This window comes from Chinchilla lanigera, unplaced genomic scaffold, assembly GCF_000276665.1.
Source record: "Chinchilla lanigera isolate Chin_1 unplaced genomic scaffold, ChiLan1.0 scaffold00051, whole genome shotgun sequence".
In the NCBI taxonomy this organism is placed as follows: domain Eukaryota; kingdom Metazoa; phylum Chordata; class Mammalia; order Rodentia; family Chinchillidae; genus Chinchilla; species Chinchilla lanigera.
In genome coordinates, this window is record NW_004955452.1 from 12,309,502 (window position 1) to 12,326,338 (window position 16,837).

The 16,837-nt window shown below is 47.0% G+C and overlaps 1 protein-coding gene across 3 annotated transcripts in view; it reads left to right on the forward strand.

The window, feature by feature from the left end:
- LOC102010861 (chromosome unknown open reading frame, human C1orf94) overlaps positions 1–16,447 on the forward strand; it is a 36,982-nt gene extending 20,535 nt beyond the window's left edge. The window contains exons 3-7 of one of the 3 annotated variants that reach the window (XM_005395119.1): positions 1,038–1,286; positions 2,453–2,628; positions 7,001–7,078; positions 10,633–10,832; positions 16,030–16,447. In XM_005395119.1, the coding sequence (XP_005395176.1) occupies positions 1,038–1,286; positions 2,453–2,628; positions 7,001–7,078; positions 10,633–10,832; positions 16,030–16,105 (779 nt within the window). In that variant the 3' untranslated portion in view covers positions 16,106–16,447. The remainder of the gene's footprint in view (positions 1–1,037; positions 1,287–2,452; positions 2,629–7,000; positions 7,079–10,632; positions 10,833–16,029) is intronic. The other 2 variants (XM_005395120.1, XM_005395121.1) reach the window with 2 other exon arrangements.
- Positions 16,448–16,837: the final 390 nt, after the last annotated feature.

Consider the following 16,837-nt stretch of genomic DNA (forward strand, 5'->3'; position numbering starts at 1 on the left):
TTTTGTTTGTAACTGTTCCATTGCTGAAAGGACATGTGGGTACAAGCACTGCTGAGGAGGACCCCAGCATGGTGCAGACAATATTCTTACACTTGGGGACGAATGCTCAATCTATGTGGAACAAGACCTGAGCCTGGTACTGGGTCGTGTCCCTCTAGAACATGCTGGTCATTTCCAGTAACTTACTACATTCCTCTCATGCTTCCCAGTCTGCCTACCAGAGCCCAGACCTGTTGTGCCATCCTTCCCAACAACCGTGCATGCAAGGCCCTGGTGAAACCCTACTTCCTTCTGGGAAGGAAGGACTTTCTCAGCCAGCGTCTTTTCATGTCTTGTCCCTCTGTCACCTCGTGTTGCCCATCTGCCTCGTCCTGGAGCTATTTCCAGCATGTCTCTCTCTTCTTGGCTGTTGTGAGCTCCTGCAGGGCAGAGTCTGGCTGTGACTCACCACTGTGTCCCCAGCACTCAGGGCAGGGCCTAGCACTGACAAGTGAGCTGAATTTCCTCTAAGCAACACAGCAGAGGTAGAGTCCTGATGAGGAGCCAAGCTGTGTGGCCCTGACTGCATGTTCTGTTGGGGTGGGTGTCTTCTCCATAAGCCATGTGATCCTTGGTGGCAGGAACTGTGTCCAAATTATCCTTATGTCCTCAGCCTGAAACTGTGGATGGATGGAAGACAGGGAGGAGACAAGGAAGGAAAGAGAAGAGAGGGATGGAAGAAGGACAAAAGGGAAGAAAAGAGGCTGGTGGAAGGGAGGGAGATAAACATGGATGGATGGATGGATGGATGGATGGATGGATGGATGGATGAAGATGGATGAAGATGGATGCATGAGATAGTAAGGCCAGATGGCAGTGATCAAGGAAAGCTGCAGGGAGATACTGGGGTTGTACTTGGCTGAACGAGAATCCCCAGACTTGGGTGAGCCCCAGATGTGTGCTGTGGAGGAGCCATCATTTCGTCCAGGAGAAGCTGGCTCACTGCACCAGACACTGGGCCTTCCAGAGGCTTTGACTCAGTTTTCCTCTTGCTTTAGAATGGATCCCTGGCATTAAGGAGTCGACCAAGAGTCAAGAGAGCCTCTTTCTCAGCCAGTGGCCTCAGACTCAGAAGGACATTTGCGGCGAGGAGAGTCACAGTGACCCAGTGGACTCCGTGCCCACCAAGAAGCCTGCATGGCCGGCTGAGAAGAACCTGCTCTATGAGTTCCTTGGGACTACCAAGAACCCAAGTGGGCCACTGAAGCTTTGCAGCAAAGTGGACGCGGATGGGTTGGAGCTGAAGCGTAAGCTTACCCCAGCCAGGGCGGGGCTGCAGAGGAAGGGGTTCTGGAGACTCTCAGGCCCAGCAGTGGCTCTGTCTTATGCAGAGTTAAGGTTTTCCTTGGATGTCAGCATTTTTAAATCCAAAAAATGGGGACATAGCTTTTTCCCCATGTCCCTTATTAGGAATACAATTACTAGAGAAGTGTAGTTTGCTTGCAGGGGGCTCCATAGGCATTATCAGTGGTTTGAATATAGTCCTGACCTGGACCACATATCATAGCTTCTTAGGTTCCCCAAGTCAAAAAAAACTCAGGATTTAGATTATGATTATTTCTACACTGAGATTATTCATGCCCCTGTTTTCTCTCCCTTGCCCTCCTACATCCATTTCAATCAAAACTCTTTTCCAAGAAAGATGCCAATACACAGGCAAACAAAGGGCCCACTGATGATCACGTAAGCCCACAAGACATCTTTCAGAGGAGGAGAATCTGGGATTCATATCTGGAAACAATTCCAACTAATCTCATTCTTTTAGGCTAATGTTGAGTCACTCCACATTGAATTATTTGCATGTTTTAAAATATTAAAAAAACAAAAGAGTCTCAATCAAACATAATGTCATATGTCTGCAATCTTAGTACTTAGGAGGCTGAGGCAAGAGGATCTCAGGTTCAAGGTCAGCCTAAGAAATTTAGAGAGACCCTGCAACAAAAACTTTGCAATATAGATACAACAGCCAGTGCAACATTCTCAGATTTGCTGAGCGTATGGCACTGGTTGGGGGCTGCTTTCATCACCTGAATTTCAAGTGGCATAGCGTTTGTTTATATAAAGATAAAGTTTTCTAAAGCACTTGAAAGAATTTGATTTTGTGAATACTGTAGGTGAAATATAGCCACAGCAATCTGGTTTATTGTTTCCCCTGATAATCTGCCTCCTTTACTAAGAATGGTAAAGAGAGGCTCTAAGCCAGACTATGCTGGGGCTTTCATCCTTCCAAATAAGCAAAGAGTGAACTAATGATGTTTCCTATAGTTGGGAATTCACCAGGTCTTTGAAGGACCTCTTGGAGCTGAGATGACTTGACCCCTGACAACAGGGCTCACCAGGGATGGCTCTGGAGACCTCCTACCCTCTGCCTGCCTCAATCACTGAATAGATTTCCCTTTCCCGTGATTTACAGTTAACCCATCTGTAACAGCTGCAGAGAAGAACAACCTTAAGTACACAGGGAATGTTTTCACCCCACGCTTTGCCACAGCCTTGACCTCAACCACCATGAACCAGCCACTCTGGCTCAACTTGAACTGCCCACCTCCGCCAGTGTTCACCAATCACTCCACCTTCCCACAGTATCAGGTAGGTGGCGGCTCTGGCTCTCCTGAGGTGGTGGAGTATCTGCATCTGCGTGGGTTCAGGGAGGTAAGAGAGGAGGCCAATTTTGTCTCAAGCCTTGGAATTCCTTGGAATACCATCTGTATACTCCAGAGACATCATGGGGACAACAGTAAGACATTATCAATGTGTGATCTCATCCATTATTGTTTTCATTGTGATCACATCAAACCAACCACTACTATATACACATGTGCACATATGTCTTTCTAATTTCCTACTATTTGAATTCTAGTTCACACTGTGTTGTTTATTCCAGAGCTCTTTGCTATCTTTGGCTGGTTAAGTGCTTGGCTCCCAGGATAGGAGGGGTGTCACGGTCCTTGTTTCTCACCAGCTCCAGTGGCATGCATACTAGATTCACTAGGAAAGTCCCAGTTTACTTCTTTCATCTGAGAATAATTGTTTATGGCACCCTCCTTTCACTCTCAAGTATCATAATTTGGATGACAGATCATGATCATCTTATTTAAATTATATCCAAGAAGTCTGGATTTAGATCAGCCAAAGTGGCCAGGCACATGTTTATGATCTTTGGCTTCTTGCTAAGAGGGAATTAGTGGCCAGACACAAAGGTATGGTGAGGCATTTGTAGCAGGGTTTGAAATTTTACACACAGAACTTACTTATGCAGAGAAAATGTGGTTTCTTTATTTTGTCCATTTAACTTAATATCCCTTAAGAGCTGCAGCCCACTCAGCAGAAGGAGGGAAGAATCAAATAAATGTCCACTCTAGTTCAAGCCTTTGTTCAATCCAATAACTTAAACAGTTGCTTTAGATAGTACTGAAATAGTACTCAGAGTTTTCAGAGAAGATGCTCAGCATGTAAGATTTCTTAGTCTTCTGCTTCCTCTCCAAAATGGCATGTGGTTGTGTGGGGAAAACATAAGAACTTGGACTTGTGTGTCCAAGACTTTGTCCATTGGCTGCCCCACCTTGGCCTGGTAGTGCTTGGAAAGGGAAAACAGAGAAGGAAATACACAGATGTTTGGATTGTCTTTGTCCATGTCTTTTCCCCTCTCACTACCCCTTTGTACCTTGTGTCATTTCCTCCACTACAAGAACAACAGCCCTATGGTATAGATGTCCCGTGCAGAACGGGAATTTTCTCTATTGCATATAAAGACTCTCTGAGCTGGTCCACTGTGTGTAGCTCCTGAATCTTAAAGTAATTTAGCAAAGTCTGGTTTTTCAGTTTTATATTTAAGCTTCTTTGCTAAAGAGGACAAGTACCACTCTCTGGCCAGGTACAAAGGTCCTCATGCCCCCTATTGAAGTGAGAGATTGTAATGAAAAGTGATCCATAAAGGGGGAGATGAAAGTTGTCAGTTTTACATTAGCAATATTATCTTCACCCAAGTCTTGAGAGAATTGTTCTTTTCACTGATTCACTGATTCTGTCACTGTGACACTTCTACCCTTGCATTTTGGGGTTTGCTTATTCACTGTTTGTCTATTTATTTACCCACTGATTTGCTAATTTCTACTTATTTATGTAGTCATTTGCTTACATAATTTCAAAAACCTTTGTCCCATGCTGACTATAGCCTGAGTATTATGCTAGGTGAAAAGACTCAAAGATGACAAAGGAACTCGGAGTCTAGTGCAAGTTCAGGAATAAATCAAAGACCTAGGGGATGCACCTCAACCTTTAAACAAAGAAACAAAGGAATAATTTATTTAGTGTAAATATATTCACTCTAAAATGCATTCATAGAGCTCACCATGTAAGGCTAATTGGCAACGGCTTGCTGTACAAAGTGGGGAAGGTATCTCTTTGCTATGTTAATTCCTTCTTAGTTGACTTGTTGAAGTGGGTGAGATTTAGACATATTTTCTGAGCATGAAGGTCCCCTGTCTTCTGAGGCACTGGTGTTTGTATTGCAGGGTGCCTATAATGAGACTCCCTAGCTCGTGGACAGAAGCAGAATAAGGGCCTGGCAGAAGGACCCACAGGCTCTATCCATGGGCCCCACTGCAGTCAGCTGTAAAAAGAGTTGATTCTCCCAAGTAGTAACAAAGGACAGCATAATTTACCCTCTCACAGCTTCTTATCTCATAATGCTACCTAGTGTCAAGACAGCTGATCAAGGGCCCTGGGATAACGGAGAGAAGGCAGATTGTGAAATCTGTAGGCTTGGGTATAAGGGCTCTGCTGCTTCCAGGTTGTGTGGCCTTGGGCAAGTTAGTTAACTGCTCTGAGTCCTGGCTTCCTGTTTGTAGAATGAGTTCATCATAATTACAGCAGCAGCAGCAGCACAGGCTGCTTGGGTTGTAAGAATTAATTGAGTCCATGGATGAAAAAGTGTGATATCGATGTTGGCTTTTTATTATTATTCTGCTGTGATCTTCCAAGAAAGCAGGACCTGGAGGGAGCAGATTGGAGAACTGGGCCCGGTCTGTCCTGGTGTTTTCCCATTTGGCATTAGAAATAAAAAGAAAAAAAATGAGGTCCCACATCCAATTTGCTTGGAGCCCTGCGGTGGGGAGACTCAGAAACAGGAAGATAAAATCCCCAACATCCAGGCTCTCTAGCAGCTCCGGGGCTGCTTGGCATAAAAGAGCACCGCTCCCGAGTAAGCAGAGAGGCTGTGTGGGAAAGGGCCACGGCCTCAAGCAAAGAAGAGTGAATGTTTATTTACCCTTGCTTGGGATCTTGCAAAATTGCAGTTTTAACAACTGGAAATGTCCTTAAAGCTGGGCGGTGTTGCTCATACTGATGAACGCGGCAATGTTGCCTTCAAGGATGAAGCAGAGATGGGCACGGTATGTCCTCCCATCCGGGTCCCAGGGTGGCCTGGCACAGGGTGTGTGGGGACCATGGAGGCCCCCCTGCTATTCTCTGGCCCTGAGAAAGTGGCTGTGGCGGGCAGAGTGCAGTGTTAATGGAGTCAGAAAGGGGTAAAACAAGCTGGATTCTCGGCAAACCTCCCGGTGGCCTTGTGGCCCTCTGCGTGACTTCTTTATCCAGGCTCTGACCAGGGCCAGTGTCACAGGAACCAGAGGGGCCATGATGGCAAGTGAGACTGTGCTGCTTGCAGGGCTTGGCAGGAAGGGAACAGGGAGCTGGTTTCAGGTGCAGGGCTCGCGGAAGCAGGAAGCACTGGCACAGAAGTGTCTGAAGTGACATGTACCCTGGAGCAGAAAGCAGGGAAGTGCTTGCCTGAGATTGTTCTCTTTTGGGCATCTGAAAGGTGGGCCACTGGGACAGCTGGGGGGAGGGCTCCCGTCAGAGGCTCTTGAGCCTGTCAGAACTTTGAGGAAGTCCTTAAGAGCACAGTAACAGCTGTCACAACATTGGTAATTGGCACAAGCCACACCCAGGATGGGAGTAGCACATCAATAGGGCACAGAATGCTCTGAGAAGATGTCCCTGGCTGACAGCCGCTTTGGCCCTTGTGCCTCCTCCTATGGGGAACTCTGGATTGGCAGCTAGACGCATAGTCTGAGGCTGCAGGGGGCATGGGCTGGCTCACCCACAATGGTTTTGCAGTGTGTGTGTCTCGTGCTTGTGTGTGGACAAGTGCACACCCCACCTGCCCCCAGACAGAGCTGTGAATACAATTTCCATTTCCTATTTGGCTGAGCTGCCTGCCAGAGAGCCTTTGTCAAGGGTGGGTGCAGTGAGAGATGATGGACAGACTTAACATTTACAGAGTCCTTACTGTGTGCTGGATACTGTTCTCAGTGTCTTACATGCATTAACTCATTTTTCGTACCCTATCCCTCCCTACAAGCTACAGACATACAGGTCCAGAGCGGCAGAAACTCAAGCTAACACTCCTGGGGTCAAAGCTGCACCCTGGTATGCAGAACCACACAGACATGCGAATACAGTTACAAACATGCATGCGGATGGAATTAAATAAGCATGCAACTACACACACACACACACACACACACACACACACACACAGATGAGACAGAAGGGAAAAGACATTTACAAAAGGTGTGCAGACAGCAACTAAGAAATGTAGCTATCCTCACAGGGTTTGCAGCCTTGAATACACAATTCTGCAGGCGAGGAAAAAGGGGTTTAGAGATGTGGAGCCACTTGCTGAAAGTTGCAGAGCCACCCAGGGAAAGATCTGGAATCCAGGGGGTAGTCAGACTCCTGAAGCTCTTATCTTAATCACCCTGAGGAGGCTTGAAGCCTGCTGAGTGGGGTCTTCTGTGAAGCATGAGTTGTGGCCAGCTGTGGCCAACGCTGTGATGGGATAAACTCAACTCTGACTGCAGTTCCAGCATGTGGGCCAGAGAGATGAACTTGCACAGCTCAGCCTCTGGGTGGGAGCCCTCGCTCAGCAGCGCTGAGCCTCTGTCTCTTCCCCTAGGGCATGTACCCACAGCGGTCACCGAGGATGCCCTATCAGCAGGCTGTGCCTCCTCAGCTAGGCTGCTACTCCCGACAGGTGAGTAGGTGGCCTCCCCTCCTCTGTCCCAGCTCCAGGAAGACCTTTGGGTCACAGGGCTCCTTCATCTTTGTCCACCTGGTCACCATGTATTCTTTCTGGTGCACTACTGGCTCCAGCATGCAGACACACATACAGACCTGGGTGGGGAAACACAAACCAGTGTCCCTCTGGGATGGTGACAGCAGCCCTTACTGTGTGCCAGGCCCCTCTCTAAGGGCTCCACCTGCACTAAATGAACCTTCACAACCAGTCTGTGAGTAGATTATAGATGAGGAAACCAAGAAACAGAGAGGTTAAGTCATTTGCAGTTAACAAAATTTTGCTATGGCAATAAACGCCCTCAATGTCTCAGGGACTTTTACCAATAAATATTCAGTTCTCATTCATGGGTCTAAAGGTTGGCTCACCAGGGTGAGGGTCAGAGCTGGACTGCAGACGCAGGAGCTGTTGCTTCTCCAATAAGCACAGGGGGTTCTGAGGAAACACAATGCTTCCACAAGCTTCAGTGCAGAAGTGGTACTTGGTGACATGCACCTGTCTTCCATTGACCAAAGCAAATGATATGGCTCTGCCCAGCATCGGTGGCAGCAGGAAGCCACACTCCTGTCCTGCAGGCTACAGGGCCTATTGTTAAATTTGAATTTTAGATCAACAATAAATAAAATTTTAGTATAAGTACACATGTGTCTGAAATATTGGACGGGGACATACTTATACTGAAAGATTATTCAGCGTTTATCTAAATTTCAATTCAGTTGTATATACTGCAGTTTTACTTGGTAAATCTGGGAACATCTTGTTCCCACGTAGGTTAGAGATAAAAATTTGGGGTCCGACTGTGCAGCCTGGCACTCCGAATCACCATGCTTTGCCACCTGTTGTACACGTTTGCATAAAAATTCAGTATTAGAAAGCAGAAGCAGCAGTGCAAACACACACACTCAGAAGCAGGTGGAAGTGCAGACACAGTTATACACATGGACCAAGATGCTTCAACCCACACAGACGAATACCCACATACAGTGCATGTTCAGAGGGTATTGGGTCTAGTGCAGGGATGGGGCATGAGGAAGTTTGCTGGGGATGCAGGACATAAAGGGCACAGAAGACGAGACTGCCATGCTCCCAGGCTGGCTTTTCCCCTCACACACAGGTAGATGGACACTGCCACATCCAAATTCCAGGTTCTCTGCCTCACCTGTCTCCCCAGGGAGCTCCACCTTTTCTCTGCAAACTGCATCTCTGACCTAAAATATGCTAGAATGTTTGGGAAGACAGAGATGGGCCTACAGGTGTTCGCCGCTTTATTACCTGGGCTGGCACTGCTTTGTGGGCAGTAGGAGCCTTCCACAACCTGATGTGAAACAGGGATGACAGAGTCTGCCTCAGGGAACCCCAGCCACGTCCCCTTTACCCCAACAGTGACTTTTCCACCTTCTTCAAAGAAAACATTTTTAGACAATTATGCATGTGCACATATGTCATATATTTGAAGACACAAATATAAAAGCATGGCAGAAAATTTAAAAACTTTGGGGCAATCACTGTTTACTGGTTTCTGATATATCCTTTAAGTGATGTCTGTTTATATAAACATTTCTGTGCAAATGCAGCACAGGCATGTTCTGCTGCTTTCTGGAGATGATTTTGGAGCAGTACACAGAGAGCTGTTTGATGGCTTTTATCCACTCAAGGAATCACGGTACATTTTCAAACAAGCTCGTATATACACAAAAAGCCACCTCTTCCATCCCAGTCTCTTCCAGTGCCAGGCATGTCCTCCTGTCATGAAGACTTGGGGCTGTTTCTGCCTTGGACTCCATAAGGACTTGCCCTGGGAGGTGACCTTTTGTGTCTGCTTGGTGAGCTCCTGGCATGTTCACCCTCTCCTTCCTGGGTTTCCATGCCTGTGTCCAGCATCACCAGTGCTTGCATCCTCACTTTGGGGACAGTGACAAAGACCAGGGAGGAACTCAGATTTCAGAGATGGCACAGCAAGCCAGGCTGGAAAGGGGCACAGGCTTGGCATGGCCTGTGGGCTTTTTTTTTTTTTTTTTTTTGTACTTGGGATTGCACTACATTATATCCTCAGCCCTTTCTTAATATTTAAATTTTGAGACAAGGCTTGCTAAGTCTCTTGGTTGCCTAGTTGGGCTTGAATTTGAGATCTTCCTGCTTCAGTTTCCCAGACTTCTGGGATTTCAGATGTGTGCCACCACACCCAGATCTCACTGGGGTTCTAACTGCAGTTCAGAACTGGAGACACCCACTGAAAAAGTCATTTGACTTCTCCAAACCCCAGTTTCCTCATCTCTAAAACAAGAATAATAATGGCCCTACCTCACTGGGCTGTATGGAGGTTTAATGAGAGAATCCATGTGACCGTCTGGCACCCATTGAGCACTCAAACATGCTGGCCCGAGTGGCTTGTTAGAGGCTCTCCTGGTGCCATTCTCCTGAGCACTAGGACTCCAGAATCTTGGCAGCAGAGTGGAAATCCAGGAGCTTCCTCACTTTTTGACAGAGACTGCCCTCAGCACACAAGAGATAGATATCAGCTCCATAGGAGACAAGGTTTCTGATTTTGTCAATAGTGGAATACAATGCTTAGGAGGTGATGATGAACTCCTTGTTATTTCAGGTATTTAAACAGATGTTAGCATCCTCTCTCTCCACCTTGCAGACATTCACTAGGCGTATGTCTATTGAGCAGTCACTGTGTGCCAGGTGCTGTCCTGGAGCTGGGAGGTATCAGCCAGTAAGGCAGAGGACGTCCTTGCCTTGTCAGGGACAGCAGAATAGGAGCTCAGTTCTTGCTGAGAGTTTATTCAAGGTAGTCTCAGGAATCCCTTAAATTCTTGTCTTTCCTTTGGGTTTGAGCTGAGCCCTGTTGTCCATTTGCCCTTTCTTCTAGTCTCAAACCGTCAGATTAGGTAGCAACTGGCTGTGTGTGGTTCTGTAAATTTAAGTGAACTAAAAGTGAAATCCCCAATTCCGTTCCTCACTGACCCAAGCCAGATCTTAAGTGCCCAGTGGAGCCTTATGTGACTCCTTGCTGGGCAGCACAGACAGACCACTTCCACCACTGCAGGGACGTCCCCTGGGCAGGGTTGTCTTCAACTTGGAAGCGGCCGAGATTGTGTGATAGAAGCCAGTGCTGTGTAAATCACAGCAGATTTGCTTGGGATAATAAAAGCTTTAAAAATGAACAAGGAGCTTTGGGGATAGTTATTGACAGAGGGAAAGGAAGGAAGACAGAGAAGAGGATGGAAATAATATTGAATTGCTATTTATTATGTGCTTGTCTCTTTACTTGTATCAACTAATCCGATCCCCTATATAGATAATGTTTGTCCATTTTACAGGTGAGGCGATTGAGGCTCGGGTAAAAACTAGGTAACTTGCCAACCTCACTTAACCCTGGGCTTTTTTCATCCCAACGTATTGTCTTCTATTTGCCTACATTGACTGGAGGCACAGAGGCGAGGTGGCTGGGTCATTTAGGGTTAAGGCTGGGAAATGGTGACCTCACTCCTCTCCTCTCTGACCAGCAGGTGACACTCTACAACCCACAGCAGATGGGCCAGCAGATCTTCCGCTCTTCCTACACCCCCCTGCTGAGCTACATCCCCTTTGTCCAGCCCAACTACCCTTATCCACAGAGGACACCTCAGAAGCTGCCCACCAATCCCCGAGACCCCTCTCCCATGTCAGGAGACGGCCCGCAATACCTCTTCCCCCAAGGATATGGGTGAGTCCTCCAGCTACGCCAGAGGCCCCACTTGTATCTGGAGAGCTTCTGGAGAGGGGAGGCTAGTGGGCTGGGCTCTGCAGACCCTTTCTTGGTCTGTGTACCCATGGCTGTGGGGAGGTGAGAGTCTTCTGCTGTGAGCAGGCTGGGGTAGAGGTGAGCAGGCTCTGTAGGTCCGCTCTGGGCTGCCGCTCTACAGTCTGGCTGCAGAACTGTATCTGCCATGTCAGAAGCAAAGACACCCCACTCCGTGGGCTGTGGCGGGCAGTGGGGCATGACACAGTGTTCTTATCCATTTTCTTGGTCTACAACAGAATGTGGCTTTTCTCCCCACTGGTTGCACCCTAAATCCTTGCCAAGCAAATCTTCTGGACACCCGCCTTGACTTCCCAGATGGCCTGGCTGAAGGGTCTTGACTGCCTACTACTGTTTATGCTTTTCCACCAAAGATCCACGAACAGTAGAGGAGAGAGATTTGTATCTGTATTTGTATGTCCTGGGATGGTCTGAGGGTTTAGCAGGAAACATTCAACATAAACTCAATATTTCAGCTGAAAATTACACCCAAATTTTGCATATTGTTTAGTTACGAATTTGTGTTTGTTATAGAACATGAAATAGCCACTCATTCTCACCCAGAAAATCTTCAGCTAGTATTGAGGACCCAGGCTACAGGTGGTACTGCACCACTTCCCTGGGTACAAGTGTCCAAGGCATATCACAGGGCACATGTGGCCCAGGTTGAGAAACTCAGTTTCTACGATTAGGATCAAGCTACTCAACCTGACATTGATTCCCATCCACCTAGTTTCCTGTCACAGCCGTTCTCTGTGGTGTCCACCACACATCCCCAAACTAACATCCCTTCTGTCAGCATTTCTCCAATATCTTGTTAAAAGGGATAAATGCTACAAAGAGGTTTCAGTAGTCAGATCTGTTTGGGAAAAGCTGTGAGAAACAAAGATAAACAGATTTCTTAACTGTTGGAATTGTCAAATCATTTAATTTCCTAGGGTGTGTGAGGAATGGTCAAGAAGGTGGTCGATAACGTTATTCGAACATGACAGCCACAACCCTTGTCATCTCTCCCCACTACCATTCCTTTTTCCCTTCCCTTCCCTCCCCCTCTCTTCCTTGCTTTTGTAGAATACATCATGGTGTATTTCACCCAACACACCCTAGGAAGCACTGTGTTAATTTCTATAGTTAATTTGAATTTAGCCTGCAGGGAACCCACAGATGAATAGGGCCCACTTCCTCTCTTCAGAAGAAGAGAGCAGATGAAAGGTAGGCCCAACATGTTAGTGCCCTGACAAAAGAAAGACCAAGAAGATAGCCCTGAGGCCAGAGGAGGAGCCCTGTAGTGTAGGGAGGAGGGCTCAACAGGCCTGGGTATCCAGGCCCTCAGGTGGGAAGGTGCACAGTGAGCTGAAAGCATGGGAATGGAGGCTTCTGGCTGAGGTATTAGATTTGTTCCTGAAAAAGGTGGAAAATAGGATTGGAAAGGGGAAGTTTGGATTGGATTATTACAGGCTTTAGGTTGCTAAGCCTGGGGAGCCAAGGATTTGTGCACTCAGTGAATTGATGGGTGGAAGAAAAAGAAATGGGGAAGAAAGAGAAAAGATGTGGTCTGGAGAAGGCCCTGGGGGTCTGCACAAGATGTTACTACTGGCCTCTTACCTGCAGGCCAGCACACATCCCATATTCCAGGCTGTGATTGTGGAGATCTGTCCTTGGGAGGAAGCGCGGCCCAAGGTCTTGGTCAGCTGCAAGAGCACTGATAGGAAGCAGTACGGGTGAAAGGGGGTTGAGTTTGGTCTTTGCGTGTCTGCACAGGGGCAGGGAGGAGGGAGGAGGAGGGGGAAGGAGACTGAGGAAAGAAGAGTTTGAAAAGTTTGAGAAGTAGGAGGGAGGCTGGGGAGAGCCAGACACACTGGAGGCAAAGAGGAGGGTGATGAGTGGGGAGCAGCGTACAACAGGAAGAATGGTACCCTGAGAGGTTGGGGGAAACTAGGGCAATGGAGTCAGAAAAGTGACTCAAGGGGTGTTGGCCTGGATCAGCCCAAAAAGGATGATTTGTGCATCCCCAGAATACTGAGTCAGTGTCTTCTTGTGCCTATCACTGGGGATTTAGAGTAACCAAGTCAGAGGATCTCCTGCTCTTCAGGAGTTCACATTCTAGGTGGGTAAATAAACAGTAAGGAGATGAGCAACATCAGGTGCTGGGGAAAACGGGAGGAAGAACAGAAGGAGGTTTCTTGAGAGAAGATCTGAATGAAATGAAATGAAAGAATTAACCATGCATATATATGGGGAAAAAGAACGTAGGACAGGAAGAATAGAAAGTGCAAAGGCTCCCAGATGGTAACATCTGGATGGAGCACAATGAAGGAGAGAGAGAGAGCGCCGGCAGAATTGAAATCGAGATGCTGCCAGGGCCAAGTAGATAAGACTTGATAAGCATGGGGAGTCTTCTTTTAAAAGCAGGAAGAAGCCATAGAAGCTTTTAAACTGGTGAGGATGTGTTCTAATTTTCTCTATGAAACAGATCATGTCGGCCAATAGATGAAGAATGGACTATACAGGTATGAGCTGATGCAGGGAGCACACCACGCTGTTCAAGAAAAGAGATGCTATAGAGTTCATGAGGGTGGTGAGTGTAGGAAAGGAGAAAAATGAAATGATCTTGGATGTTTATTTTCCTGGCAGAACTGGTGGGACTTGATGCCAGTTACATGTGCACTGTGGAAAAGAGAAGAGTCCAGCACAATTTATGGGTTTAGACTTGTACAGACAAATGAGTGTCAGTGCCAAAATGCTAAGGTCAAGATGATTGCAGACATGTGAACTTGAAGACTTGTTAGATAGATGGATGGAACTGTGGATGGGTGGTTGGACAGAGTAGTCTAACGGTCAGGGAAAAGGTTGGGGCTGGCAAGAAATTTGGGAGTCATTAGCACATATGTGATATTTAAAGATATGGAATAGGATGGGATGAGATGGCTAAGCAGTGCATATAGAGAGAGAAGAGGCCCAAGGGCTGAGCCCTGAGGCATCCAGCAGGCGGTAGGGCTGAAAGATGTAAAGAAACCAGCAAGGGTTCTAAAAAGGACATTTACTGAGAGGGGAGGAGCCCTGGAGACTCAGGAAAGGAGCTGGAAGCCAAGTGCAGGAAGTGCTCACTGGAGGAGAGAGGAAAAGATGGGAGAGCAATGAAGAGAAGACTCAGGCCCCGCAGGAGGGACCATGGAGAGCACAGAGGATGGAGGTGGAGCCTATGAGGGCTCGTGAGAGCAGCGCAGGATGGTGCACGACCCCACCGAGACCGCACAGGAGACAGCCACTACAAGGGCCTCAGTGGAGGATTTGGCCTAGAAGACAGTCTAGGGTGTCAGAAAAAACGAAGAAGCAAGAGGCAAAATTGTACAAAGTGGGAGAAGGGAAAGCAAGGGGCTTCTGCCAGGTCTCAGGGAAGAATGGGCAGAGGTGTTGTTCTGCACCCCTTCCTCAGGGAGGGATAACCGTGTAACATATCTTCTGAGCAATAATACATTTTGCAGTTAAAAGGGCCTGAGTAATACTTACACTGAGAACAGCAGAGTAGATGCTGCAGCACCCCCGACCTCATACTCCTCCTCCTTTCCCCTTCCTTCTTCCTCTTCCTTGTCCTCCTCCTCCACTTCCTCCTTTTCCTCTTCCTCTTCCAGGGAGCATCCCTTGATAGCTGCAGTCCACATGGATTGCTCCTTCTCTTGGCCCCCTAGCGTACTTCATATCCAGGCCAGGCCCTCAACCCTTAATGCCATCAGAAGTTCTCAATGTGGAGCAGCTAGCTGCATGAGGTGTGGCAATCAGATAGGAGATTCGTCACGAGAAAGTTGTTCCTATAATTGTTAGCACCTGTATTTTATATAACAGAGTGGAATTTAGTATCCTTATAATAGCATCACTTTCAATCATGTATTTTCCAATATGATTTTTGAAAGAGAGAAAAAAAGTGTGTGTTTATCTTTGGCACTGACTGTCTGATAACATCTACTTCATGGTAGGGGCTGGACTGCTGCATATAAAATGGTGAATAGCCCAGGTGCTGTTCTTGCTCTTGTAGGACTTATTTTAGTGAGAAATGACTGAAATATAACCAAAGCGTAGCTGGTCCAGGGATGTTCCTAGAGAGAGACAGGTACTGTTTGTTACTAGCTGAGGCGTTCCAAATTAATGCAGTGTTCTGTTTCCATTACTTCTTCCTACCTCTCCCCTGTCCTCCACCCACCCCGCCTTTGTTGTTTTATCAATTCATGGGAGGCTGCCTCGAACGTGAATCTGTTCTGTAATATGCATCTGCCCAGCTGAAAACTGATTGAGAATCCCTGGATAAGACTAAATCTAGCCATTTGCTCTGTTGCAATTTATACGGAGCTCTGTTCTCATTCATTCAAAGTATCCTGGCAGATGGGTGAGGAAATTGCAATGGGATCCCAGAAGTGGGAGTACATCATCCCATCTGGAGAAGTCAGGGAAAGCTTCACACAGGAGCTGGCTCTTGAGCCCAGTGTTGAAGTATGAATAGGAGTGTCTCAGAAGAGGCAGAGGTGCACGTATTTCTTCTCTTACAAGGTGGGCTGCCATCTTCTCCGCTCTTCCTTCTTTCAGGGCCTAGCAAAATCCCAGGTGCTTACTGACACCTCAATGTTTACTTCCCTTATTTATGTTGAAATGAAGGGCCTGGTTTAGGCAGGAGCTGGTCATGGGAGAAAATCTCCTTGGGATTGTCCAGACTCTCGGATCTAATACCCAGGCCTGCCCCTACGTTCTGTGATACTGTGGAATGCCTAGTCCTCTAAGGCAAGTAGTGTGGTCACAGGCGTACAGGGAAGGTGCTCAGCTCCATGGAGACTTCCTTCTCTGAGGTTCTGGTATGGAGAGTTTAGGTCCCATAGAAGTAACCCTTACAGGCTCAGGGCAGTTTCTTGGTCCAAGTTAGTGGCACTAGAATGTACTGTCCTCTAATTGTGCCATTTTAATATATTTTCCCAGAGCCACAGTTTTTCTTTTATTGTGCTAAAGCTTTTAGCCTCCAAGCCTGTCATGGTCCTCACAGTCTTTGACTGCTGCAAAATTAATGTATTAATTTTTTTCTAACCTCTCCAGTAACATCAGGAATTTAATCATGACCTCTATCCTCCCTCTCTTTCAGGTTCAGCTCAACATCTGGTGGGCCCCCGATGAACAGCCCTTATTTTTCCTCCAGTGGGAATGGCATCAATTTTTAGACTTCTTTTATTCCCTCTCTTCCTCCTCTAGCCCTTGGATCCAGGTGAAGGGCTGTAGAATTCTGGACTGTGCAATAGCTTGGTACGAAGTTCTGAAAGCCAAGGGTCAGACGAGGTCACGGACAGAAAACAGCAAGACCAGGTTCATTGACTGACCGTCTATATTTATCACACACACAGCACAAGCCAAACACATATCCTCCTGTTCACACTCACTTGCTCAACCACACAGGCACCTGTATTTCACTAACATGAGTGAGTTTTATTTCTGTTGTTGTTAAAATAGGAGTAAGGCATTTACGTTTAGAAAGTTTGTATTTTATGATAAAACTCTGAACTGTATGAAACGCATATGCTTGTTTATTTTTGTAATGATCTGTGTAATCTTGACTGCTCATTTTTTCCTGTGAGACTCTACATTTCTTCAGGATGTGAAAAAAGACCGGAGGCCTCAAAAGGCTAACCCTAAATGACAAACTGTATCTAATATTTTATATCAGTGTCAACCCAGAAGTCAACCTCAACACTACACCTAATTGTGCTGGCCTTCATCTGTCTCGTCCAGCTCTTTTTTTTTTTTTTTTGGTTTTTCTCCGGTACAGGGAACCAAACTCACGACCTTGCCAGGCAGGCGCTTTTGCCGCTGAGCTAAATCCCCAGCCCCCTCGTCCAGCTCTTACTGATGGCCTGAGTAACAGCGCTTACAGCATCCTGATCACCTTTATGGAGGGT